The 21,411-nt window shown below is 48.4% G+C and overlaps 1 protein-coding gene across 1 annotated transcript in view; it reads right to left on the reverse strand.

The window, feature by feature from the left end:
• LOC147080918 (centrosomal protein of 120 kDa-like) overlaps positions 1-18,502 on the reverse strand; it is a 58,499-nt gene extending 39,997 nt beyond the window's left edge. Inside the window, exons 1-4 of the mRNA XM_085981023.1 lie at positions 18,448-18,502; positions 17,032-17,188; positions 16,592-16,706; positions 13,879-14,020 (exon numbers count right to left, since the gene is read on the reverse strand). Of these exons, the coding sequence (XP_085837149.1) occupies positions 13,879-14,020; positions 16,592-16,706; positions 17,032-17,188; positions 18,448-18,502 (469 nt within the window). The remainder of the gene's footprint in view (positions 1-13,878; positions 14,021-16,591; positions 16,707-17,031; positions 17,189-18,447) is intronic.
• Positions 18,503-21,411: the final 2,909 nt, after the last annotated feature.

The following is a 21,411-nucleotide window of genomic DNA, read 5'->3' on the forward strand; positions in this document are numbered from 1 at the left end:
TCCCCCCAGTCTCTCTCTCTCTTCTCCCCCCCAGTCTCTCTCTCTCTTCTCCCCAGTCTCTCTCTCTCTCTTCTCTCCCCAGTCTCTCTCTCTCTCTCTCTTCTCTCCCCAGTCTCTCTCTCTCTTCTCCCCCCCAGTCTCTCTCTCTCTTCTCCCCCCAGTCTCTCTCTCTCTCCTCCCCCCAGTCTCTCTCTCTCTCTTCTCTCCCCAGTCTCTCTCTCTCTCTCTTCTCTCCCCAGTCTCTCTCTCTCTTCTCCCCCCAGTCTCTCTCTCTTTCTCCCCCCAGTCTCTCTCTCTTTCTCCCCCCAGTCTCTCTCTCTCTCTCTCTCTTTCTCCCCCCAGTCTCTCTCTCTCTTCTCCCCCCAGTCTCTCTCTCTCTCTCTTCTCCCCCCAGTCTCTCTCTCTCTCTCTTCTCTCCCCAGTCTCTCTCTCTCTTCTCCCCCCAGTCTCTCTCTCTTTCTCCCCCCAGTCTCTCTCTCTCTCTCTCTCCCCCCAGTCTCTCTCTCTCTCTCTTTCTCCCCCCAGTCTCTCTCTCTCTCTCTTTCTCCCCCCAGTCTCTCTCTCTTTCTCCCCCCAGTCTCTCTCTCTTTCTCCCCCCAGTCTCTCTCTCTCTCTCTTCTCCCCCCAGTCTCTCTCTCTCTCTCTTCTCCCCCCAGTCTCTCTCTCTCTCTCTTCTCCCCCCAGTCTCTCTCTCTCTCTTCTCCCCCCAGTCTCTCTCTCTTCTCCCCAGTCTCTCTCTCTCTCTTCTCCCCAGTCTCTCTCTCTCTCTCCTCCCCCCAGTCTCTCTCTTCTCCCCCCAGTCTCTCTCTCTTTCTCCCCCCAGTCTCTCTCTCTTTCTCCCCCCAGTCTCTCTCTCTCTCTCTTTCTCCCCCCAGTCTCTCTCTCTCTTCTCCCCCCAGTCTCTCTCTCTCTCTCTTCTCCCCCCAGTCTCTCTCTCTCTCTCTTCTCCCCCCAGTCTCTCTCTCTCTCTTCTCCCCCCAGTCTCTCTCTCTCTTCTCCCCCCAGTCTCTCTCTCTCTCTTCTCCCCAGTCTCTCTCTCTCTCTCTCTCTCTTCTCCCCCCAGTCTCTCTCTCTCTCTTCTCCCCCCAGTCTCTCTCTCTCTTCTCCCCCCAGTCTCTCTCTCTCTCTCTTCTCCCCCCAGTCTCTCTCTCTCTCTTCTCCCCCCAGTCTCTCTCTCTCTCTTCTCCCCAGTCTCTCTCTCTCTCTTCTCCCCAGTCTCTCTCTCTCTCTCCTCCCCCCAGTCTCTCTCTCTCTCTCCTCCCCCCATCTCTCTCTCTCTCTCCTCCCCCCAGTCTCTCTCTTCTCCCCCCAGTCTCTCTCTTCTCCCCCCAGTCTCTCTCTCTTTCTCCCCCCAGTCTCTCTCTCTTTCTCCCCCCAGTCTCTCTCTCTCTCTTTCTCCCCCCAGTCTCTCTCTCTCTTCTCCCCCCAGTCTCTCTCTCTCTCTCTTCTCCCCCCAGTCTCTCTCTCTTCTCCCCCCAGTCTCTCTCTCTCTCTCTTCTCCCCCCAGTCTCTCTCTCTCTCTTCTCCCCCCAGTCTCTCTCTCTCTTCTCCCCCCAGTCTCTCTCTCTCTCTCTCTCTCTTCTCCCCCCAGTCTCTCTCTCTCTCTCTTTCTCCCCCCAGTCTCTCTCTCTTTCTCCCCCCAGTCTCTCTCTCTTTCTCCCCCCAGTCTCTCTCTCTCTCTCTTCTCCCCCCAGTCTCTCTCTCTCTCTCTTCTCCCCCCAGTCTCTCTCTCTCTCTCTTCTCCCCCCAGTCTCTCTCTCTCTCTTCTCCCCCCAGTCTCTCTCTCTTCTCCCCAGTCTCTCTCTCTCTCTTCTCCCCAGTCTCTCTCTCTCTCTCCTCCCCCCAGTCTCTCTCTTCTCCCCCCAGTCTCTCTCTCTTTCTCCCCCCAGTCTCTCTCTCTTTCTCCCCCCAGTCTCTCTCTCTCTCTTTCTCCCCCCAGTCTCTCTCTCTCTTCTCCCCCCAGTCTCTCTCTCTCTCTCTTCTCCCCCCAGTCTCTCTCTCTCTCTCTTCTCCCCCCAGTCTCTCTCTCTCTCTTCTCCCCCCAGTCTCTCTCTCTCTTCTCCCCCCAGTCTCTCTCTCTCTCTTCTCCCCAGTCTCTCTCTCTCTCTCTCTCTCTTCTCCCCCCAGTCTCTCTCTCTCTCTTCTCCCCCCAGTCTCTCTCTCTCTTCTCCCCCCAGTCTCTCTCTCTCTCTCTTCTCCCCCCAGTCTCTCTCTCTCTCTTCTCCCCCCAGTCTCTCTCTCTCTCTTCTCCCCAGTCTCTCTCTCTCTCTTCTCCCCAGTCTCTCTCTCTCTCTCCTCCCCCCAGTCTCTCTCTCTCTCTCCTCCCCCCAGTCTCTCTCTCTCTCTCCTCCCCCCAGTCTCTCTCTTCTCCCCCCAGTCTCTCTCTTCTCCCCCCAGTCTCTCTCTCTTTCTCCCCCCAGTCTCTCTCTCTTTCTCCCCCCAGTCTCTCTCTCTCTCTTTCTCCCCCCAGTCTCTCTCTCTCTTCTCCCCCCAGTCTCTCTCTCTCTCTCTTCTCCCCCCAGTCTCTCTCTCTTCTCCCCCCAGTCTCTCTCTCTCTCTCTTCTCCCCCCAGTCTCTCTCTCTCTCTTCTCCCCCCAGTCTCTCTCTCTCTTCTCCCCCCAGTCTCTCTCTCTCTCTCTCTCTCTTCTCCCCCCAGTCTCTCTCTCTCTCTTCTCCCCCCAGTCTCTCTCTCTCTTCTCCCCCCAGTCTCTCTCTCTCTTCTCCCCCCAGTCTCTCTCTCTCTTCTCCCCCCAGTCTCTCTCTCTCTCTTCTCCCCAGTCTCTCTCTCTTCTCCCCCCAGTCTCTCTCTCTCTTCTCCCCCCAGTCTCTCTCTCTCTCTCTCTTCTCCCCCCAGTCTCTCTCTCTCTTCTCCCCCCAGTCTCTCTCTCTCTCTCTCTCTCTTCTCCCCCCAGTCTCTCTCTCTCTTCCAACAACATGCCCTCAAAAAAAAAATATATATATATATCAACTTATGATTTGTCTAGCTCAATAAGAGAGACTTATTGGCCCGTATTTTCCAATCGCAGGCCTCCCGCGGGCGGAGGCCTGCGATCTGGAAAAATCTACGCCCTTACCCGAGGGCGCCCGGGACACGCACGCTTCCACTCCTGGACCTCTCCAATCTTGAAGTGTGCAGGGCCCACATATCCCAGAGGCACATGTAGTTCGCAGCGTCCCGGGGATCACGTGGGCCATGGGGAGCCAATCACTGAAGGGAATCTCCCTTCATTCATTTGACAGGAAGACCTGTCAAATATATGAATGGAGATCACCCCAAAAACATAGTAAAACTTTAAATACATTTTTTAAATGACTTGAAATTACAATAAATTAAGTATTTTAAACAAATATTTAATTTTTTGAAAAAAATTAAGTTTTTTACAGGGCTAAAAATAAACTTACCTTTTTTTAAAGTATTTTTAAATGATAAATCAGTGGGAAAAAAAGTAAAAAAATTTTTTTGAACTCTTCTCCTGGTGAAAGAATTTTAAGGGTTTTCTGCGGGCAGAGGCCCTTCTCCCGGGCAGCCATAGGATCTGTCAAGACCATTCTTGACAGATCGGAAATGCCGGTTTTCAGCGCATACACTGTGCATGCCTGAAACCGGCATTTCCAATGTCCCTACGGGTGGGTACACAGCTCGTACCCACCCTTAGGGATCGGAATATCTGGGCCATTATCTCCAGTTTTGTAGCCCAGTGTTGTAGCAAGAGCCTTAAAACAAAACATTAGACTAATTAATTCACCATCTACAATTCTGTAGACTTTTCAAGCTGAAATAATTTTTTAAATGACAGACCAATCAGAGCAAATAAAATCAGTTGGTCAAGGTGTTTGAAAGAATCTTATACTTAAGGTTGAACATCATTTACCTACAGTAGAGAAGACCTTGGAAAGAAGTTTGCAGGTTTTGAAGACAAAGAATACGGCTGTCAAGCAGGATGATAGAAAGTGAACTATTTAATACTCTAGCTAATCTGTTAACATACCTTTTGTAATAAAATAAAAGTCTGTTGGAGACTTAACCTGAAATCTGGATCCTATTAGTGTTGGGTTAAACCAGTGAAAGCTCTGCATCCTGACCAACTGATGCCTCCTTTCCAATGGAAAGGAATGAAGATATTGCCCCTTGTAAACATTTGCTTCATGCAGGTGTGCAATGAAGAGTGCCTTACAGGAGACTTCACCAATTTTGACTGCAGTATAAATGCAAAAAACTTTTTTGATAAATGCGAAAGATTTACAAGGAAAAGAAGGTGAGAAAAATAAATGACGACCAGAGCTGGCTTGTATATGGACAAATGCTGGGACAAACAGACAATAGTTGGGACAAAACAGACAATATACCTTTTTAATGGCCTTTACCGTGGTATGTGAAAATCAGAAACCAACATCTATGCAAATATTTCTATTAAATGTGGCAAAAAGCTATGAACACTGAAAAACCCAAGAGGAAATAAGCTACATTTTTTTTTTTTTATATAAATACAGCCCGTGCCCCCAGAAAAGGATACATTTAAAATTATTCCAACTTCGAAAGTTGTATTTCACATCTTCCTCAATGGCTAAGTGGGTAAATGCACCATATAATGTGGTACGAAGCCACAACACCAGAAGACATCCGGTCAGATTCCCAGTCTTCCCAAGTTAACTGATCTTGGCCAAGGCAGCATTAAGATACTTTAATTGGCCTCAGCGCCCCTGGCAGAAGGGAAGTGGGAGTGGCAGCCACGGTCCCGGTTGTCAATAATATTCACAACACCCACTGTAACTGAGTGTGAGACTTATCTATGATGCCCTCCATGCTGAAATAGCCTGTTGACACACATGACCAAGGTTCACACTGGATGAATAGTCATTTACCTTAAGTTTCAGAGCATGTCTGGCACCTGTGGGTCCACGTCACAGCAACTTGAAAAATTGGTTTAAAAACAAAAGAATGGGGAAATTATGAAGGTATGAGGAGGGAGTTGGCTATGATAGATTGGGGAGCTTCATTAAAAGGCATGACGGTGGATAGGCAATGGCTAACATTTAAGGAACAAATGCATGAATTGCAACAGTTCTACATTCGTTTCTGGCGCAAAAACACAAAGGAAAAGCGGCCCAACCATGACTAACAAAAGAAATTAAGGATAGTATTAGATCCAAAGAGGAGTCACAAAGTTGCCAGAAAAAGTAGCAAGCCTGAGGATTGGGAGCAGTTTAGAGTTCAGCAACAAAGAACCAAGAGATTGATTAAGAGGGGAGAAATAGAGTGAGAGTAAACTTGCAAGGAACATAAATGACTGTAAAAGCTTCTACAAGTATGTAAAAAGAAAAAGATTAGTGAAGACAAATGTAGGTCCCTTACAGTCAGAAATGGGAGAATTTATAATGGAACAAGGAAATGGCAGAGCAATTAAACAATACTTTGGTTCTGTCTTCACGGTAGAGGACACAAATAACTTCCCAGAAATGCTAAGGAACCAAGGGTCTCGTGAGAAGGAGGAATTAAAGGAAATTAGTATGAGTAAAATAATAGTGCTGGAGAAATTAATGGGACTTAAAGCTGATAAATCCCCAGGGTCTGATAATCGGCATCCCAGAGTACTAAAAAAAGTAGTCATGGAAATATTGGTTGTCATCTTCCAAAATTCTATAGATTATGGAACAGTTCCTGCAGATTGGAGGGTGGCCAATGTAACCCCACTACTTAAAAAAGGAGGGAACTACAGACCGATTAGCCCAACATCAATAGTAGAGAAAATACTAGAGTCTATTATAAAGGATGTGATAACAGGACAAATATCAATGGGATTAGAAAAAGTCAACATGGATTTATGAAAGGGAAATCGTGTTTGACAAACCTACTGGAGTTTTTTGATGTTGTAACTGGCATAGATAAGGGAGAACCAGTGGATGTGGTGTATTTGAATTTTCAGAAGTGCTTTGATAAAGTCCCACATAAGAGGTTAGGGACCAGCGGGAGCAGTGAGTCGGAGCCCGGTATAAAAACCGGAGAGAGGCGAGGCCCGAGACCAGTCGGGACCAGCGGGAGCAGTGAGTCGGAGCCCGGTATAAAAACCGGAGAGAGGCGAGGCCCGAGACCAGTCGGGACCAGCGGGAGCAGTGAGTCGGAGCCCGGTATAAAACCCAGAGAGCAGCGAGGCCCGAGACCAGTCGGGACCAGCGGGAGCAGTGAGTCGGAGCCCGGTATAAAAACCGGAGAGAGGCGAGGCCCGAGACCAGTCGGGACCAGCGGGAGCAGTGAGTCGGAGCCCGGTATAAAACCCGGAGAGCAGCGAGGCCCGAGACCAGTCGGGACCAGCGGGAGCAGTGAGTCGGAGCCCGGTATAAAACCCGGAGAGCAGCGAGGCCCGAGACCAGTCGGGACCAGCGGGAGCAGTGAGTCGGAGCCCGGTATAAAACCCGGAGAGCAGCGAGGCCCGAGACCAGTCGGGACCAGCGGGAGCAGTGAGTCGGAGCCCGGTATGAAACCCGGAGAGCAGCGAGGCATACCAACTCAGCAGCGGGGAGAGAGGTAAAAAGTAATCAGTGTGTGACGTCACCAGGGAGCAGATAGGTGATTGGTTGGTGAGTCTTTCTCTTTTTTCAATACAAGCTTGAATTCTGTGGTGTTAAAATTCTGTGGTGTAGTGGGGATAGTTGGTAAATAAAGCGCCCTAGAGCATACCTGTAACTGGGGTATTGAATAAATTTTAAAAATTAATTAAAGGAGTAAGTCATGGCAGGAGAGTTCAGACCCGTGTTCTGCTCCTCCTGCTCTATGTGGGAAGTCAGGGATGCTGCCAGTGTCCCTGACGACCATGTGTGCGGGAAATGCATCCAGCTGCAGCTACTTGTAGACCGCATTGTGGCGCTCGAGCTGCGGGTGGATGAATTTTGGAGCATGCGCGATGCTGAGAGGCTCGTGGATAGCACGTTTAGCGAGTTGTTCACGCCTCAGGGTAGGGCAGCACAGGGGGTGACCATTAGGCGGAGCAACAAAGGCAGGCAGGTAGTGCAGGGAACCCCTGCGGACATCCCCCTTTCAAACAAGTATACCGCTTTGGATACTGTTGAGGGGGATGACTCACCAGGGGAAGGCAGCAGCAGCCAACTTCCTGGCACTGGGGGTGCTCCTGCTGCCCAGGAAGGGGGGAAAAAGAGTGGGAGAGCAATAGTGGTAGGGGATTCTATAGTAAGGGGAACAGATAGGCGTTTCTGTGGCCGTAGACGTGAATCCAGGATGGTTTGTTGCCTCCCTGGTGCCAGGGTCAAGGATGTCACTGAGCGGCTGCAGGGCATTCTGGAGGGGGAGGGTGAACAGCCAGTGGTCGTGGTCCACATTGGTACCAACGACATAGGTAAAAAGAGGGATGAGGTCCTGCATCAAGAATTTAGGGAGCTAGGTGAAGGATTAAAGAGCAGGACCTCAAAGGTTGTAATCTCTGGATTACTCCCGGTGCCACGTGCTAGTAAGTATAGGAATAGGAAGATAGAACAGATGAATGCGTGGCTAAAGGGATGGTGCAGGGGGGAGGGCTTTAGTTTCCTGGATCACTGGGTCTGCTTCTGGGAAAGGTAGGACCTGTACAAGTCGGACGGTTTACACCTGAACCAGAGGGGAACCAATATCCTTGCGGGGAGGTTTGCTAGCACTGCTGGGGAGGGTTTAAACTAACTTGGCAGGGGGTTGGGGTACAGAGTGGAGCTATAGTAGGGGGTGATTTACAGCCAAATACAGAAGGAAAAACAAGTCAGCTGGGAAGGCAGAGCAAATATGTGAAGGCAAAAGAGAATATGGCAGGGCTGGAAGGCATTTATTTTAATGCAAGGAGTCTTGCAAATAAGGTGGATGAACTGAAGTTGTTGTTGAACACATGGGAGTACGATATTGTTGCTATCACGGAGACATGGTTGAGGGAGGGTCAGGACTGGCAGCTCAATATTCCGGGGTATAGAATCTTCAGGCGAGACAGAGGGGGGTGTAAAAGGGGAGGGGGTGTTGCAATATTAATTAAGGAGTCAATTACTGCTGTAAGGAGGGATGATATATTAGCGGGTTCCTCTAATGAGGCCATATGGGTAGAACTTAAAAACAAAAAGGGGGCAAGCACTTTGCTGGGAGTGTACTATAGGCCCCCAAACAGTCAGGGGGAGATAGAGGAACAGATATGTAGGCAAATCTCAGAAAAGTGCGAAAATAATAGGGTAATAATATAGTGGGGGGACAGTCAGAGTGTGAAAGGCTTAGAGGGTGCAGAATTCTTAAAGTGCATCCAGGAGAGCTTTTTGAGCCAACATGTAGAAAGTCCTACAAGAGAGGGGGCGGTACTGGACCTAATTCTGGGGAATGTAGCCGGGCAAGTGGTGGAAGTGTCAGTAGGAGAGCATTTTGGCGACAGTGACCATAATTCGGAGAGATTTAAGGTGGTCATGGAAAAAGACAAAGACGGCCCGGAAATAAGGGTTCTAAATTGGGGGAAGGCCGATTTTAATATGATAAGGCAGGATCTGGCCAAAGTGGACTGGGAGCAGCTGCTTATAGGAAAATCCACATCAAAACAGTGGGAGACTTTCAGAAGGGAAATAGAGAGAGTACAACGCCAACATGTTCCTGTAAAGGTCAAGGGTGGGACCAACAAGCAAAGGGAACCTTGGATGACAAGGGATATACAAAAATGCATTAGAAATAAAAGGGGGGCTTTTGGCAGTTACAAAAGACTAAAGATGGAAGAAGCCCTAGAGGAGTATAAAAAGTGCAGGGGCATACTTAAAAAAGAAATTAGGAGGGCGAGGAGGGGCCATGAAATAACACTGGCGAGCAAAATAAAGGAAAATCCTAAGATGTTTTATAAGTATATTAAGGGCAAGAGGATAACCAGGGAAAGGGTAGGGCCCATTAGGGACCAAAGTGGCAATCTGTGTGTAGAGCCAGAGGATGTAGGCGGGGTTTTAAATGAATTTTTTGCATCTGTGTTCACTATGGAGAAAGACGATGCAGACATAGAAATCGGGCAAGGGGACTGTGACATACTTGAACATATTAGCATCGAGGGGGAGGAGGTGCTAGCGGTTTTAGCAGGCCAAAAAGTGGATAAATCCCCAGGCCCGGACGAGATGTATCCCAGGCTGCTGTGGGAGGCAAAGGAGGAGATTGCAGGGGCTCTGACACAAATTTTCAGAACCTCTCTGGCCACAGGGGATGTACCAGAGGACTGGAGAACAGCTAACATAGTACCATTATTCAAGAAGGGTAGCAGGGATAAACCAGGGAATTACAGGCCAGTGAGTCTAACATCTGTGGTGGGGAAATTATTGGAAAAAATTCTGAGGGACAAAATTAATCTCCACTTGGAGAGGCAAGGATTAATCGGGGATAGTCAGCATGGCTTTGTCAAGGGTAAATCATGTCTGACAAATCTGATTGAATTTTTCGAGGGGGTGACTACGGGGGTGGATGAGGGAATGCTGTGGATGTGGTTTACATGGACTTCAGTAAAGCTTTTGACAAAGTCCCGCATAGGAGACTGGTCAAGAAGGTAAGAGCCCATGGGATCCAGGGTGCCTTGGCACGTTGGATCCTAAACTGGCTGAGTGGCAGGAGGCAGAGGGTGATGGTCGAAGGTTGCTTTTGTGACTGGAAGCCTGTGTCCAGTGGGGTACCTCAGGGATCGGTGCTGGGTCCCTTGTTGTTTGTGATCTACATAAATGATTTGGATGAGAATGTAAAAGGTATGATCAGTAAGTTCGCAGATGACACGAAAATTGGTGGGGTGGTAAATTGCGAGGAGGAAAGCCTCAGGCTACAGGACGATATAAACGGGTTGGTCAGATGGGCTGAAAAGTGGCAAATGGAATTTAACCCTGAAAAGTGCGAGGTGATGCATTTTGGACGGACAAATAAGGCAAGGGAATACACAATGAGTGGTAGGACCCTAGGAAGTACAGAGGGTCAGAGGGACCTTGGTGTACATGTACATAGATCCCTGAAGGCAGCGGAGCAGGTAGATAAGGTGGTTAAAAAGGCATATGGGATACTTGCCTTCATTAGCCGAGGCATAGAATATAAGAGCAGGGAGGTTATGATGGAGCTGTACAAAACGCTGGTGAGGCCACAGCTGGAGTACTGTGTGCAGTTCTGGTCGCCTCACTATAGGAAGGATGTGATTGCTTTGGAGAGGGTGCAGAGAAGATTCACCAGGATGTTACCTGGGATGGAGCGCCTCAGCTATGAAGAGAGGCTGGACAGGCTGGGGTTGTTTTCCTTGGAGCAGAGAAGGCTGAGGGGGGACCTGATTGAGGTGTACAAAATGATGAGGGGCATAGATAGGGTAGATAAAGAGGAACTTTTCCCCTTAGTGGGGGGGGTCAATAACAAGGGGGCATAGATTCAGGGTAAGGGGCAGGAGATTTAGAGGGGATTTGAGGAGGAACTTTTTCACCCAGAGGGTGGTTGGAATGTGGAATTCAATGCCTGAAAGGGTGGTAGAGGCAGGAACCCTCACAACATTCAAGAAGCATTTGGATGAGCACTTGAAATGCCATTGCATACAAGGCTATGGACCAAATGCTGGAAAATGGGATTAGACTGGACAGGGATGGATGGGCGGCGCAGACACGATGGGCCGAAGGGCCTCTTTCTGTGCTGTAAAACTCTATGACTCTATGGGATTGGGGGTAATATACTGGCATGGATTGAAAATTGGTTAACAGACAGGAAACAGTAGGAATAAATGGGTCTTTTTCGGGGCGGCAGGTGGTGACTTGTGGGGTACCGCAGGGATCAGTGCTTGGGCCCCAGCTATTCACAATATACATCAATGAACTGGATGAGGGAACCAAATGTAATATTTCCAAGTTTGCTGATGACACGAAACTAGGTGGGATTGTGAGTTGTGAGGAGGATGCAAAGAGGCTTCAAGGCGATTTAGACAAGTTGAGTGATTGGGCAAATACATGGCAGATGCAGTATAATGTGGATAAATGTGAAGTTATCCACTTCGGTAGAAAAAACAGAAAGGCAGAGTATTATTTAAATTGTGATAGATTGGGAAATGTTGATGTACAAAGGGACCTGGGTGGCCTTGTACACCAGTCACTGAAAGCAAACATGCAGGTGCAGCAAGCAGTTAGGAAGGCAAATGGTATGTTGGCCTTCATTACAAGAGGATTTGAGTACAGAAGCAAGGATGTCTTACTACAGTTGTACAGGGCCTTGGTGAGACCACAACTGGAGTACTGTGTGCAGTTTTGGTCTCCTTACCTAAGAAAAGATATGCTTGCCATAGTGGGAGTGCAGCGAAGATTCACCAGACTGATTCCTGGGATGGCAGGACTGTCGTATGAGGAGAGATTGGGTCGACTAGGCCTGTATTCACTAGAGTTTAGAAGAATGAGAGGTGATCTCATTAAAATGTATAAAATTCTGACAGGGCTAGGCAGACTGGATGCAGGGAGGATGTTTCCCCTGGCTGGGGGGGGTCTAGAAAGAAGGGTCACAGTCTCAGGATACAGGGTAGGACATTTAGGACTGAGATGAGGAGAAATTGCGGTGAACCTGTGGAATTCTCTACCACAGAAGCCTGTGGCGGCCAAGTCACTGAATATATTTAAGTAGATAGATTTCTAGACGCAAAAGGCATCAAGGGGTATGGGGAGAGAGCGGGAATATGATATTGAGATAAGAGGATCAGCCATTATCATACTGAATGGCAGAGCAGGCACGAAGGGCCGAATGGCCTACTCCCGCTTCTATTTTTTTATGTTTCTATGAATAATTTAACAGCTTGTGCCACTTAGCCAATGTTTTATGTACTTTCATTTCGAAATCAACCGCAGTAAAGAAGTTAGTACAAATTTCTAAAGGTGCTACCTATTTTTAAAGGTTCATGGCAAAGATTTACACTAAAACACAAAAAAACGCACTCATTTATGTTCAAAAATACCTCAACAAAAGTATACAATTTGTCTTCTGATTTTAGCTGTGGCATGTGGTTCCTAGTTTTAAACATCTGACAACAGGTATCACTCCCCCCTCCACCCCCGCAATAGCTGAACTTATACCCATGCCATTTTAGAATCACAAGTTAGAATTCTCTCTCCACACTTTTCACAAGCTTGATTCAGATGAAGGTGGTTCTTCAGCCCATTTGATCTCATCTTTGCAGAACAACAACCCTACTGAGTTCAAGTACTGAATCTAGTTGTTGCTCAGCAAGTCCAACGTCCTGGGTGTAACTATTCTTCCTGGCAATCATTTCAGGTATTGATCAAATTAGAACCAGGTGTTTAAAGCACAGAAGCAAGCCATTCAATTCATCATGTCTGTGCTGGCTCTTGGTCAGACCAATCCAAAACTAATCCCACTGCCCAATTCTGCCCCGGCTTCATTCCACGCTCCAACAACGCTGAGTAAAGAGATTTCGCCCCACCTCTCTTTACATTCAGACAATTTTAATAGTAGCTCATCACTGACTTCGCAACCAGAGGAAAGAGTTTTCCTATTAATTTTAAAAACCTCCATAAAATCTCCTCTTACGCTTCTGTTTTAATGGAAATTGTCCCACTATCTTGAGTCGCTTCTCACAACTATAGGTTTCACCCCTGGTACTACGCTGGTGAGTCGACACTGTATACTTTATAGCTTTAATAATGTCTGGTGCATAATAAACTAGCCTAATCTTGTGTATAAAGAAATGTTTCTTGGCTTCTATCTTAAATTTATCTTCTCCACTCTGGTGCATCTCAAAGTAACGTTGTGGGGTTACTTTCATTATGCCATTAAGTATCATATATCTTGAGTGGCCAGTTTTAAAATTGATAGTGTTTCCAAATGTGCTGGGCAAACAAATCTTTTCATTGCTGTTAGCATCATGTTCTCACCCTACAGAATATTAAAAACCCTACTGTCAAAAGGGCAAGGACGGCATCTTCTACAGAGCAGTTAACTCCCCACATTATGAACAAGTAACAACAAAATTAGTGCAGAGAGATAAACAGAAAGGAAGGTGAACAAATCGTGCATGATCGGCACGAAGATAATTTTTAGATTGGTTCTCTGGATGTGGGCGACATAGGAATGGCAGCATTTATTGTCCACCTCTAATTTCTCCGAGAAGGTGGTGGTGGGCCTTCTTAAACAACTGCAGTCCTTATGACGGTGCTCCCACGATGGAAACAAATAACTATCGAGAAAGTATGTTGCCTGCAAGCTGTTTTCAGTTACATGAAACAAAATAGTGAAGATGGTTGGAAAAGTTGACAGAAAAAAAAGGAATTCCCTAAGAAAGTGGCTTACTCGTCATCAAACAAAATATTCTAAAAAGTCCATTACTTGCCCAATCGCACAAAAGAACAACAGTTTGGCACGGTAGCGAGAAAGCAATCTCTTACTCTTGGACTCCGCATAGTCCAAAGCCAGGCAGATTCGTATACTTGAGAATAGCCTAGTCTGTGCTCAGGCCAACCAAATACAACTGTAGAAAAACAAGGCCAGGCTAGCCCTCTAAGACAATAGCAGGAATAGCATCAGAACAATTGCTAGTATTAAACCAGAACTCTACATTCCTCTGGAGACAAGAACTGCAGCAGTTGCACCCCAATATTCTAGATCAATTTAAAACACCTACATGCCAGTCACCTTCCAACACAGAAATCCAAATGTAGATTTAACAGGTCACTCAATGAACCAGGATTACTTTTATAAAATTAGTTACATTTCAAATTTATGTTCTGAGATCAGACCAAAGGTTTGTGTGTTGAAACCATTGGAGGTCTGTGGGTGGTTTTGCTGTTTATACAGTCATCACATGATGCTTATTTATTGAAATGGAGACAGCAAAGTTCAGTTAAGAGAACACTATGAAGTAATGTAGTAAGAAATATACTTACTTCTTCCATCTCTTGGTGGTGCCTCTCTGGCTTTAAAACCTTCCACTTGTGGTTTAGCATCAGTCTCCAATACAATGCCAATCTTGATCTCAGGTTTACTTTTTGTGTATTTACTACTAAGCAAGGGATACCATTTGGATGCCTACAGTAAAACATTTCAAATCATAAGCATAATTTGCAATAGAAACAGCGAGCAACATTTCTGATTTAACAGGTAGCGAAGATCGTAACAAAAGTACTATTTGCTGTATTTCCATTGAATATTCCCTTTATATGAAGACAAATCTCACCACTATACTAACACTATTTTCAGTGAAGTAAGATTAAAAATGAGCGTAACAGGGCACGTTTAGTAGAACGCAATGGCAGACACAGAATGTGTAAAGATTAAATGTACTAATTATTCGTATGTTTAATTGCAGAAATGACCATACCAGTTTAGAGAGATGAAACTTACAAAAAGAGACACTGACATAACCCTTTCCTGGAAAACGAAACTTAGTCGTGGCCAGGAGAGAGAATGACTCGCTTCTCAGAAATCACATGTCCTGGATGACTCATTTCCAAGAAATCAGAGGGTCTACATGCCCCTTCAGTGAAAAGTGAAACTTATGTTATAGGTTATTTTGTATAAGTTAGACACACCTAGTTAGTGATTAATGTATAGACTTTTAAATCGATTGGATCTCTGAAGGAGGGTTTGGAAAATGTGTATAACTGTGTGAATCTCAAGGGGTTCAGTGGAGTTGGAGCCTTGTGTGGGGACGCAAGAGCATTATCTCCCCAGGCCTGAATAAACCGTTTTGACTTCAATTATTGGGTCTGTCTTTCTTACAACAAGCCAGTGATGTCGACCATGTATATCACTTGGTCTGTACTTTGGGGGCTTACATCATCAGAGAGAAACAAAAACCCTAATTTATTAAGTAGAGTAAATGAGCTCTTCATATGGTTCAACAATAATCATCAAGGATAACCTTATCTGAAGATCTCCAGTAACCAATTTAAATAAAAAAGCGAAAACTCAGAAAATGGTAGCTTCCTGGCTAAAGTTGCTGTCATCTTCACATATCAAAAGTTAGGCAATGGAAGATGAGATTTCATCACAATAAGCAGCCTTGATGCTGGTGGTAATCAAATATTTTTCCATGTCTGGCCGAAGAATTGTAAAGACAGCAGTGCCATTAACAAGACCCAACCACTCAGTGGAGAGATTTTTTTTTAATTTACAAATTTAAAGTTACTGCCTGGTAGTACTTAACTTTATTTTAATTTTTTTTTTAATAAAAAGAACAGTACTTGCAACATTTTATGCTTGAGCGTTCTTCTAAATATACATCTCAGGAATGACACTGATGAGCAAGGTCCGTGGCCGAAACTATTCCATCCAGCCTCCTAACCAAAAATATTATAGATTCAAAGGTTGGATAAAAAAAATCACTGCAATTCAAAAATGTAATTGAATTCTGAACGTGATTAATGAAAATGTCATGTTTGTAGATTGATGCATGGATGGACAGAACCACAATTTACAATGAAACCATAACACAAAGAATCCAATACCAAAAATGAAATATTAAAAATCTGCTATGCAAGAGCAGTTGCCAAATAAAAGGATTTTTTTTAAAGAAAATATTTCAGTTCTTGGAGCCAGCATTTTTAGAAGTGACAAAATAAAAACTAGATATAACCTGTTAAATGGCAACAAGTGAACGGCTGTAGCTGATTACAAGTAAACAAAAATATTTAAGTCATTGCTCAGCTAGCTAATTGCAAGCATTTGCTATTTTGTCAGTTCTATAGGTACCATCTGAAAGAGTAGCAAAAATCTGATTAGAAAGAGAAATGTTCCCTTTGTTCCATTTCTGCCTTTTGTAGAATCATACAGCACAGAAAGCCATTTGGTCCATTACGTCGGCTCTTTGAAAGAGCTATTCAATTAGTCCCACTCCCCTGCTCTTTCCCCAGAGCTCTGCAATTTCCCCCCCACCCCCCTTGAAGTATTTATTCAATTCCCTTCTGAAATTTACGATTGAATCTGCTTTCACCACACTTGCAGGCAGTGCATTCCAGATCATAACTCGCTGCATAAAATAAATTCTCATCTCCCCATTGGTCCTTTTGCCAATTACTGACCCTCCTGCAGGTGGAAACAGTTTCTTCCTATTCACTATCAAAACCCCATATCATTTTGAACACCCCTCTATCATCTCCCCTTAACCGTCTCTACTCCCAGGAGAACAATTCCAGCTTCTATAGCCTCTCCACGTAATTTACTTTCCTTTTCAAATTTCTGTAACCAATAGCATCCAACCCATTTATGATGGCTCTTGTGCAATTAAATCAATCTCTACAATGAATGTTGGACATTTTTTTCTTTTTAATTATTGCCAAATACTAATTCAGAGCTGAAACTTTAATTTGATGCTTGGACTGAGGAATGGCTTCAAGACAGGCATCACTGATTAAAGAACATCTGGATTGGAACCTCAACTTTAAATTTACAAGCAAACGTGGGCTATATTCACAGTTAATAACTTCCTTAAATCATTTGTAAAATATATTCACTTTTGTCCACGCGACTTTACACTTTTATTTTGAGAAAAACACCAATGTTAACAAATAAAAATGCCAGATGACTAAGCCCACATGATAACAGTTGATAACATTTAAGATGCAGAGCAAATAGTTGTGAAAAGACAAGCCAACACACCTGCTTCATCTCTTGAACAGACCTCAGATCCAAAATGATATAACCCACAGACTCCTTAGCTAATGACACAGAATCTATTGCATAACAATATAGCTTGATGGGTGTGCGCTGTAACCTACAAAGGAAACATACACCTTTATATTAGGCAGGCTTCATGGTTATTTTAAGCTATCAAAAAATAAATAAAATATAAACAGTACCATTTAGTACATGTAAATTTTTTATTAATCCACCTATCGAGTGAGCCTGAAAGAGATAATTCGTAACTCGGTATGGGAGGATTTAGGTGTTCAATCACTAGCTTTCATCTCCCACATACGTAGTTCAAATACAAACAGAGACATAACAATAGAGAAACATAAACTCTTCAATTGAAATGGAAGTTACCTGTTTTTATTAAAAAAGTCCTTCATCAAAAAGTTATTTTATTAATAGCATACCTGTGCTGATACAATGATCTTCTGTCAAGTTCCCAGGCAAGTTCGGTAACAAAGTCAGGCTGACCTTTGTGGTCAACTGGGTCTGTGGCCAGCAACTCTCCATCAAATCGGGCTTCTACCACAATTTTGTGTCGATGACGTTTTGGAAAATGTCGCCCTAATTCAGACAGTCAACAAGATCAATGTTACAAGATTCCTGGATTTACAATTCCAGATATAACAGAGTCCAACCTTTTAGAGCAAGGGGCTCACTGTATAATTAGTCCTATATGATTGAATCTCTTTGAAGCAAGCATTGTTATGATTAAATACCATGTCCAATTTGCAATATATTGCAGGCTTTAGGTTCCATTTAGAGGTAGTTTTAAGCTGTGTACCCATACTCGCTAGGAACTGGATTAGACTGCCGAAACTCATCGCTCAATGGCCCTTTACTGACAGCAGAATAAGGAAACTTATCTGATCGGCGACTTGAACAGAGTGCCCAGAGGAAAAAGGCTGCCTAACCCACTGCAACACGCAGACCCACCATATTGGTTTTTTTTAAAGTTGTATGACGCAAGTGTGCACACACCAAGTTAGAAACAATTACAGCAATGAACCTTTCAATCCATTTCTTCTGGATTTTTAAAACATTTGAAGTATCAGGGAAAACATCAGGGAACTGCTTTGAGGAAGTTACTGTAGCTAAACTAAAAGCATCACTAACACCTCAAACAATGTATCGAATACATTCCATTACAAGGTTGGCATCAGTAACTTCTGCAGATCAGTCCTCAAATTAATTTTTCAGCACTTGACAGTTTAAACAACTAAAATGGTTTCAACTAAGGGGGAAAAAATTCAATGGACAAATGCACCATGCAGTACATTATTGAGCCATACAAAACAGGGAGGTCATAGGTCAGTGTGTACGTACGTGCACACATCTGATGACAGGATTAGACTCGACTGTAATGACCTACCAACTCTCAAACAACCACTTTTGAAAATTATTGGAATGTTGCCATTGCACAACCAGGTCCTTCAGTCTTCAGCAGTTCTTGGCAAGCAATGAAGACTAGTGTGAACATGGCTGATAATTTACTGGATTCCCAGACTAATGGTGAACAGTTTAAAGCGCTGAAAGAACTGGAAATAGTAAGTGCGCTGTCCTCTGCTAAAATTCTTACTGAGAACCCTTGGTTCTGTTGGTGTTTAAATATCTTTAAATTGTGAGTGCAGGGTTTTAGAAGTTATTTATTCGAGACAGTGTCACAGAAATAACAGTAACAAATATGACTGGTAGAAAGTCCATCATTACAAATAAACAACTTACTAATCCAAACAGGAAAATTGTTAACCTTTAACAATCAGAAATAAGTTGTCACGCTATGAACATCTAAATCTCAACAAACGGCTCTCTCATGGCATTACTAATAGATTTATATGGATCAGGCTCTTCACTCTCCTCGTTACTGCTGTTTGGCATGTCGTCATCAGACATGGAACTGAAGATTGTGTCTCTCTCTCTCTCTGGCCGCCCGCCTCCCTCCCTCCCTCTGGCCGCCCGCCTCCCTCCCTCCCTCCCTCTGGCCGCCCGCCTCCCTCCCTCCCTCCCTCTGGCCGCCCGCCTCCCTCCCTCCCTCCCCCCCTCTCTGTCACCGCCTCCCCCCCTCTCTGTCCCCCTCCGTCCCGCCTCCCCCCCTCTGTCCCGCCCCCCCGTCCCGCCCCTCCCCCCTCCCCCTGGTCTGTCTGTCTGTCTCTCTCTCTCTCTCTCTCCCTCCCTCCCTGTGGTGATTATTCTTTATGTTTAGTAAGAAGTATTGTGATTGGTTGTTTGTTTCCTGCCTTGGGATATATGCTGTAATCTCATTGGTAGTTGATGCCATGTGATTTGTGGTGGCCATCTTAAATTCAGTTCTTTCCAGCCTTTAGTTGGGACTGGGTGTTGAAAGATGTGCTACAGGATTTTTAAGTTAATAAAGCCTAGATTAGAAAGGCAAATCTATTCTTTATTTCACTCCCCCTGGTCTGTCTGTCTCTCTCTCTCTCTCTCTCCCTCCCTCCCCCTGGTCTGTCTGTCTGTCTCTCTCTCTCTCCCTCCCCCTGGTCTGTCTGTCGGTCTCTCCTCTCCCTGGTCGGTCTCTCCTCCCCCCTGGTCTGTCTGTCGGTCAGTCGGTCGCTCCTCCCCCCGGGTCGGTCGGTCGCGCCCCCCCCCCCCCCGGGTCGGTCGCGCCCCCCCCCCCGGGTCGGTCGGTCGCTCCCCCCCCCGGGTCGGTCGGTCGCTCCCCCCCCCCCCGGGTCGGTCGGTTCGCTCCCCCCCCCCCCGGGTCGGTCGGTCGCTCCCCCCCCCCCCCGGGTCGGTCGGTTCGCTCCCCCCACCGGGTCGGTCGGTCGAGTCGCTCCCCCACCCCGGGTCGGTCGGTCGCTGCCCCCCAACCGGGTCGGTCGGTCGCTCCCCCCCCCCGGTCGGTCGGTCGGTCTCTTTCCCCCCCCCCCCGGTCGGTCGGTCGGTCTCTCCTCCCCCCGGTCGGTCGGTCTCTCCTCCCCCCGGTCGGTCGGTCTCTCCCCCCCATGGTCGGTCGGTCTCTCCCCCCCATGGTCGGTCGGTCGGTCTCTCCCCCCCATGGTCGGTCGGTCGGTCTCTCCCCCCCATGGTCGGTCGGTCTCTCCCCCCCCCCTGGTCGGTCGGTCTCTCCCCCGCCATGGTCGGTCGGTCTCTCCCCCCCCATGGTCGGTTCGGTCGGTCTCTCCCCCCCCCCGGTCGGTCGGTCTCTCCCCCCCCCCCCCGGTCGGTCTCTCCCCCCCCGGTCGGTCGGTCTCTCCCCCCCATGGTCGGTCGGTCTCTCCCCCGCCATGGTCGGTCGGTCTCTCCCCCCCCATGGTCGGTCGGTCGGTCTCTCCCCCCCCCGGTCGGTCGGTCTCTCCCCCCCCCCCCCCCGGTCGGTCTCTCCCCCCCCCGGTCGGTCGGTCGGTCGGTCTCTCCCCCCCCGGCCGGTCGGTCTCTCCCCCCCCCGGTCGGTCGGTCTCTCCCCCCCCATGGTCGGTCGGTCGGTCTCTCCCCCCCCCGGTCGGTCGGTCTCTCCCCCCCCCCCCGGTCGGTCTCTCCCCCCCCGGTCGGTCGGTCGGTCTCTCCCCCCCCGGCCGGTCGGTCTCTCCCCCCCCGGTCGGTCGGTCGGTCGGTCTCTCCCCCCCCGGCCGGTCGGTCTCTCCCCCCCCCGGTCTGTCGGTCTCTCCCCCCCCCGGTCTGTCGGTCTCTCCCCCCCCCCGGTCTGTCGGTCTCTCCCCCCCCCGGTCTGTCGGTCTCTCCCCCCCCCGGTCTGTCGGTCTCTCCCCCCCCCCGGTCTGTCGGTCTCTCCCCCCCCCGGTCGGTCGGTCGGTCGGTCTCTCCCCCCCCCGGCCGGTCGGTCTCTCCCCCCCCCGGTCGGTCGGTCTCTCCCCCCCCATGGTCGGTCGGTCGGTCTCTCCCCCCCCCGGTCGGTCGGTCTCTCCCCCCCCCCCCGGTCGGTCTCTCCCCCCCCGGTCGGTCGGTCGGTCTCTCCCCCCCCGGCCGGTCGGTCTCTCCCCCCCCGGTCGGTCGGTCGGTCGGTCTCTCCCCCCCGGCGGTCGGTCTCTCCCCCCCCCGGTCTGTCGGTCTCTCCCCCCCCCGGTCTGTCGGTCTCTCCCCCCCCCCGGTCTGTCGGTCTCTCCCCCCCCCCGGTCTGTCGGTCTCTCCCCCCCCCGGTCTGTCGGTCTCTCCCCCCCCGGCCTGTCGGTCTCTCCCCCCCCCGGCCTGTCGGTCTCTCCTCCCCCCCCGGCCTGTCGGTCTCTCCTCCCCCCCGGCCTGTCGGTCTCTCCTCCCCCCCGGCCTGTCGGTCTCTCCTCCCCCCCGGCCTGTCGGTCTCTCCTCCCCCCCGGCCTGTCGGTCTCTCCTCCCCCCCGGCCTGTCGGTCTCTCCTCCCCCCCGGCCTGTCGGTCTCTCCTCCCCCTGGCCTGTCGGTCTCTCCTCCCCCTGGCCTGTCGGTCTCTCCTCCCCCTGGCCTGTCGGTCTCTCCTCCCCCTGGCCTGTCGGTCTCTCCTCCCCCTGGCCTGTCGGTCTCTCCTCCCCCTGGCCTGTCGGTCTCTCCTCCCCCTGGCCTGTCGGTCTCTCCTCCCCCTGGCCTGTCGGTCTCTCCTCCCCCTGGCCTGTCGGTCTCTCCTCCCCCTGGCCTGTCGGTCTCTCCTCCCCCTGGCCTGTCGGTCTCTCCTCCCCCTGGCCTGTCGGTCTCTCCTCCCCCTGGCCTGTCGGTCTCTCCTCCCCCTGGCCTGTCGGTCTCTCCTCCCCCTGGCCTGTCGGTCTCTCCTCCCCCTGGCCTGTCGGTCTCTCCTCCCCCTGGCCTGTCGGTCTCTCCTCCCCCTGGCCTGTCGGTCTCTCCTCCC

This window comes from Somniosus microcephalus, unplaced genomic scaffold (assembly GCF_052327205.1).
Source record: "Somniosus microcephalus isolate GS21.2 unplaced genomic scaffold, FLI_Smic_1.0 scaffold986, whole genome shotgun sequence".
Classification (NCBI taxonomy): Eukaryota; Metazoa; Chordata; class Chondrichthyes; order Squaliformes; family Somniosidae; genus Somniosus; species Somniosus microcephalus.